This window comes from Corvus kubaryi, unplaced genomic scaffold (assembly GCF_017639235.1).
Source record: "Corvus kubaryi isolate FWS band 111438036 unplaced genomic scaffold, C.kubaryi_AGA036_p1.0 78, whole genome shotgun sequence".
Lineage (NCBI taxonomy): Eukaryota > Metazoa > Chordata > Aves > Passeriformes > Corvidae > Corvus > Corvus kubaryi.
In genome coordinates, this window is record NW_024582065.1 from 9,065,333 (window position 1) to 9,071,332 (window position 6,000).

A 6,000-nucleotide genomic window follows, 5' to 3' on the forward strand; every position below is an offset into this window, starting at 1 on the left:
AATTCTTCTAATTGGATCCTGAAATGGTAAGTTTCATTCTGCCAGCCTGAGGTCTTGAAAGGAAAGTACCAAAGGACACTGTTTAACACACCTTTTCTAATATCTACATGGCATGTCTGAAATCTGCAACCTAAAAGATCAAAACAAAGCATTTGGAAATACAAGAATTTCCTTAATATCCTTTCACTAGACCAGAAAATAGGCTTCATTTTTCTACTGTTGTTGGACTCCTACATCCCAGCGTTCTTTAACTTTAAAACAGCTTAAACCCCATCTATAATGAAAAGATGTTCTGTTTGCCTTTGCCATCTTTTTGAAAGGATCAGCAGGACTTTAAGGGACTAAAATTCACTTTCTGATTTTCTTCCTTTGAAGGGAATTGGTACAGGTAGTTTCTGAAGATTTTATATATCAGTTGAGTTATTGATCTATTTTTATGAAGAATCCATACACCTATTGGGAAGTGCTGTGTTGTGTGTATGAGACAGGAAAAGACGTCTTAACTTGGCAGAGTTTTTAGTGGTTTATAAAGAGCTTGTAATTTTTCAACAATATATTTTTATACTTGAAAAACTGCAGTAAAAAGGGATTGTTGGCTTCTGGTGGGACATTTCTTTCCTTTAAGGATGAAGGAGAGAGTGGCCTGATTCTTATGTTTGCTTTGGCAGCTCAGTTTTTTCATGTATTTTCTGGGATGGTATCACATCCATTGGGAAGTGTCATAGAGTTCGGGGGGCTTTTTAAACATTCTAGAGGCATTTTGCGTTAATTCTGTTTTCATTGCAAGGGTGAATGTTTGCAAATAAAACTTAGGTCTGAGCTGGTTATTGTCTTTTAGTGATCTTGCACACGTTGAGCTGTTCTGTGCTTTTGGTTGTCTTCAGAATGCATTGGTCACCTTCCAGACTGTATGAGAAAATGAAACTTATTTCTGCTATTGGATTTCTTTGGAGCAATCCCTGCTCCAGTTTTGCTAAAATTAATCACTGAATTCAAGGAGGCATTTTTGAAGGGCTGGAGTGTAGTGGTAATAGTGTGATTAATTTTGATGTGTTGCTGCTTTGCTATTGCAGACGGGAAGTTTTAGAGAAATAATTTTCAGAATAAAGTGGTATTTTTTTAATAACAATGAACCAAACCTTGTAAGACTGGAATAGCTGCACTCTTGGCTCCGTCCTGGTGGAGGCACAGCAGGGAAGCCTCTGCTCAGCCTGCACTCTGTGTTTCAGGCAGAGGAGAAGGCAGATGCCCTCAATAAGGAGCTGCTTATGACCAAACAGAAGCTGATTGATGCAGAAGAAGAAAAGAGGCGCCTGGAGGAAGAATCCGCTCAGGTTGGGGCACTTCTCTCATTCTCACTGTTCTGTACAGTACAGAAATGATAAAAATAAAAAGTGACAAGTGTGGGAAGGGCTTAATGTTCTAAGTCATGTTTGTCTCTCTTCTGTGGTGTAAAGGACGTCAGCAAAGCAGAATTCGGCACTTTCCTGCCAGGTGCTTCATAGGGTGGGGAATTTTTAACTTGAAATCACAAAGTCTCAGCCTGTGCCGGAGATGCTGCACAGAGAGGCAGTGCAGGACTTCAGCTGTCAGCACTTTTTGAATCCTTCCTTCCCTTGGCTAGCCCACTGTTCTGTCAGTGATGGCCAGCAAAGCCCCGCTTTTCCCTGCCTGCATGGAGCTGAGCTGGGCTCTGGGTCCCAGGGTCAAGCTGAGCAGTGAGGTTAAGGAGAAGGAGGAAATACCACCTGGGTATTTTTCAGACTATAACTAAATAAACCCTTTCTTTTCTTTTTTTTTTTTTTCCGGCAGCTGAAGGAAATGTGTCGCAGGGAACTAGATAAGGCAGAGTCAGAGATCAGAAAGAACAGCTCTATTATTGGTGACTACAAGCAGGTAAGTACAACTCCATGATGATGTGGTTTGCTATCAAAGTACAAGACTTTCAGGTATTTTAGGAGATTTCTGGAAACCAATGTCATCTGTGCCATGCATTTGAGGACACAACTTAGCTGTTCTAAATGGGAAGCCAGTGGCTGGTTTTGCATTTTCTTTGGCCAAGATCCTGAAGTGGTCAGTCCTGTTTGCCCCTGATGTGGGTATGTGTAGATCAGGAGTCACCACAGCCTCAGTCACAGCCAAACCTTGTTCAAATGGGCTCTGGGACATCAAAGGTTCACCTCATGCCAAAAAAGGTTCTCTCCTACCTTCCCTTTGTCAATCAAATGCACCTAAGAAATAAAAAAAAAGGATGCCTTTTTCCTTTCAAGGCTTTGATTTGGCATTCAAGCTCCTGATCACAAGGTATCAAGGGAGCAAATTCATGTGTCTCTTTAGTAGGCCCATAACAGGTCTCAGGGAATTAATTAGGGTTTTTTTACTACTCTGTCTTGCCTGTTCTTTTCTCCCAAAGGCAACAAAAGGGCCATGCTATTCCTAACCTTTACTGGCTCCTTTAGCAAGGCCAAACTCTGCTAATAACTTATGTTGGAACTGCACCTTTTCCTGTGGGGATAGAAGAATATGTAGAGAATGGGGATAGAAGAATATGTAGAGAATGGGAAAATGTACAGTGAGACAGCTTAATGCAGCATCCCAATTTTTCTAGCTTTCTAAGAGTCCGTAGACTATCCATGTTAATATTGCAACAGCATTTATTTGTGCTTTAGCATTCATTTGGGAGGGAATTTACATTTATGAATGGTCTGGTAACATAATTTTGCTTGTCAGATTTGTTCCCAGCTGAGTGAGCGACTGGAAAAGCAACAAACAGCAAATAAAGCTGAAATTGAGAAAATACGGGTAAGAGAACAGATAGATCCACAGTCTACAATGTTTCAATCTCTAAGCAAAATCATAGCAGCAAACACACAATTTATTTCCTTACTAAAATGGTGGCTGAGAGTCCCTGTAGATAGAAGATTATAAGGGGGAGACCTGGGAGAAAAGGTGAGTAACTGTGGGCCCTCTCATGCTATAATGGTTACATGCTAATCTCGATGCTGGGGTTTCTTTGAGGGGTCTTTTTTTTCTGGAAGAGATTCTCTGACTGTCTTTTACCTTAAAGTAACAGGGGGGAGGGATAGAGCCCGTTATTGTAGCAAAACAACACAGGGGTGTTTCCAAAGCCGTGAGTCTGGGGATGGCAAGAGTTCCTGCTTGGCTGTGCCTCCCCAAAGGTTCCCATTAGTGGTTCCTCTGGTGTTGGGCTGCTCTTCCAGAGCAGAGGCAGGACAGGCTTTGATCATAGCCCCAGCACTTCGCTCACAGCCAGGTGTTTACTTTAGCAAAAGGTGGATGACTGCGAGCACTGCCGTGAGTTCTTCAATAAGGAAGGCCGTGTGAAGGTTGCCAGCACTGCTAAGGATGGTTCAGACGAGGACACGGATGAGGAGAAGGAAACACTGAAAAATCAGCTGAGGGAAATGGAGCTTGAGCTGGCCCAGACCAAGCTGCAGCTTGTGGAGGCGGAATGTAAAATACAGGTAATGCTCTGGAGGTTTGTTTTGTAGTCTGTGCAGCGTGTCTGCATTCCTAGAAAAATGTGTGTGTGAGTTGTAGAGGGATTGGAACAGATCCTGTTGGTTGAAACTATAACCTGCTATTTCCTGCATGGGTTATTTAACCAAACACTGCGTCTGAAACTTGCTGTATGCAGATGATTTAATTGAAATTGCATGAACTGTATTTAGCAGCCACTACAGCTTCCAGACATCTGCCTGTCTGCAGTGCAGTGCTGGCTGCCTGATCTCCTGCAACTGCTTGGAAGGAGCCCAAGAGTACTGAATCATGCATGTCTTTATCTCACAATCAGTACTAAATGAAGAAGTAACATTGACAAATGTTAGACATGTTTCTTAAAACATGATTGCAAAGCACTCCAGGTACTTGAGGTATTTCTGTAAAATATGACAACACTGTGCTTTTAGCCTAAAACTGATATGTCAGTGCTGCTCGTTCACAGAAGGGTAAAAATTAGTTTGTAGAAAGTCCACTTCCTGTGGGAATAGCTCCTCCTCAGATGGGAGAGAATGAAAGAGTTTGGATATACTGAAGAAAGTGGAATGTTTCACTAAGGGCAATGACACAAGTCTTATTTTGCTTTTCAAAGCTTTTTTTTTTTTTTCTTTGTCAGCTTGTTGTACTGCTTTTAATTTATGTAAGATTCGTTTAACTTACAAAGTGGCCAAGAGTTTGTAGATGTTCTGAAGCCTTCTGGGTTTTAACTCCTACAACCTTGTGTTGTGAATACATAACAAAATAATGAAATTACTCTTCTGTTTGCAGGATTTGGAGCACCATTTGGGTCTGGCCCTGAATGAAGTACAAGCTGCAAAGAAAACGTGGTTCAACAGAACAATAAGCTCTATAAAAACAGTGACTGGAGTCCAAGGAAAAGAGACTTGTTGAAAAGCAGTTCTGTCAAACACACCTTCTTAACACAACACCTTTTGTTGCCTTCCTTGGCCAGATGTTTAATTCTGTGATGTGAGAGGACCAGAATGTAAATATAATAGAAACACAGCATGTCAGGATTTCAATAGGTCAGTGATAAAGAGGATGGAAACACAAGAGAGGTTTTATTGCTAGACATGGGATGTTCATACTACTGATATTTAACAGGTGATGTAGCTAGATTGAAGCTCTTCAGAGAAACACTCCATTCTGCGTCTGGCTGGAGGCTTTTCACAGACTAGGTACGAGAACTTACCAAACCCTAATTGTTAAGTTTACATATTGATAGGTTTTTTTACAGTTATAACCTTTTTTAATATTTTATTTGAAAGGAAAAGTGTCACTAACAAAGTAAAAAAAAAAAAAAGAAAAAGAAAAAATGCAACAAAAAAAATACAACTTTATCAAGAACTACATCAGTGCCAGAAAGCAGTCCCCAGAGGTAGGAAATGGAGAGTAGGAGGTGACATGTTTTGCTTTATGAATGGGGATGATTTCAGCATTCCTGTCGAGCAACCCCACTTTGTTCTAGTAGATGCAGCATCCATCTCTCTGTGTTTGGCATTTCTTTCTGTTACTAATCAATTCTATGCAACTCTGGGCTTTTTTGGCATGGACTGCCAAACAAATTCGCCACCGGAGGCTGGGAGACTTGTCAAAGTGCTAGACAAGAATAATCGGAATCGTTGGCAAATTTCTGTTTCACTTGTGTCATATTGTTTGATCCACATATCAACAGCATTCGAATCCCAAATCAGCACCAGGACTGCTGATAAGTACGAATTATGTGGATGGTCTGACATTCAATGGAGTCTGTCTGGGTTTTGTCAGGTTTCTGTTTTGTTTTTGTTTGTTTGTTTTTACCCGGCTGTAGCAGGCCTTCTGTGGAGCTCAGACAGAGCTCCCAGGTTTTAGTTTTGCACATAAGTATGAATGGGACAAAGAAACAATAAACTGAGATATATATGAGGCAAAAATCACAGCGCGAGTGTAGCTGCGAGCATCTCTAGCTGTCCAACTCGCTTCCCTGGTAGCGTTCTGAGGTGGTGTAGGTCATTTTTCACGCTCAATGCAGTTGCACTAATAGGTGCTAAAAGTGCTTGGAGTTCTCATTCCTTGGATTGTATTGAGTTCTCACCAGAAAGCTGTAGAATGGAGTTTTGCACCTTGTAATTTTTTTAATTTATAATGGTTTGTGTTATGCTGAAGTATCTATTGCATCAGTGGATAAATTTTGTGTGCAGTGTGAGTATAAGCTGGTAACAATAAGAGGCACTGGTTTGTATATAAAGATATTTGGTTTATTTTGTATTTCTACCTTTTTCTTGTTTACTGTACTAATGCTAGCTAATGTACTCTGTAACTACCGGATAGAACATGCCATGTCCAAGCTTTTTTCCTTAACTGCATACATTATCTCTATTGTTTAATACCAAAAAAAAAAAAAATACTGTAACTCCATCAATATTAGATGCGTGGACATTGTGGTAGCATAGTTGCAGTGTGTATACTTTATGAATTGAAATATAAACTAGTAAAATTGTA

General features: G+C 40.5%; 1 protein-coding gene across 2 annotated transcripts in view; it reads left to right on the forward strand.

The window, feature by feature from the left end:
* Nucleotides 1-6,000, forward strand: part of RABGAP1 (RAB GTPase activating protein 1) — a 63,360-nt gene extending 57,360 nt beyond the window's left edge. For both annotated transcript variants that reach the window (XM_042052488.1, XM_042052489.1), the window contains 5 exons: nt 1,230-1,334; nt 1,813-1,896; nt 2,731-2,802; nt 3,288-3,485; nt 4,288-6,000. In XM_042052488.1, coding sequence (XP_041908422.1) covers nt 1,230-1,334; nt 1,813-1,896; nt 2,731-2,802; nt 3,288-3,485; nt 4,288-4,410 — 582 coding nt within the window. In that variant the 3' untranslated portion in view covers nt 4,411-6,000. The remainder of the gene's footprint in view (nt 1-1,229; nt 1,335-1,812; nt 1,897-2,730; nt 2,803-3,287; nt 3,486-4,287) is intronic.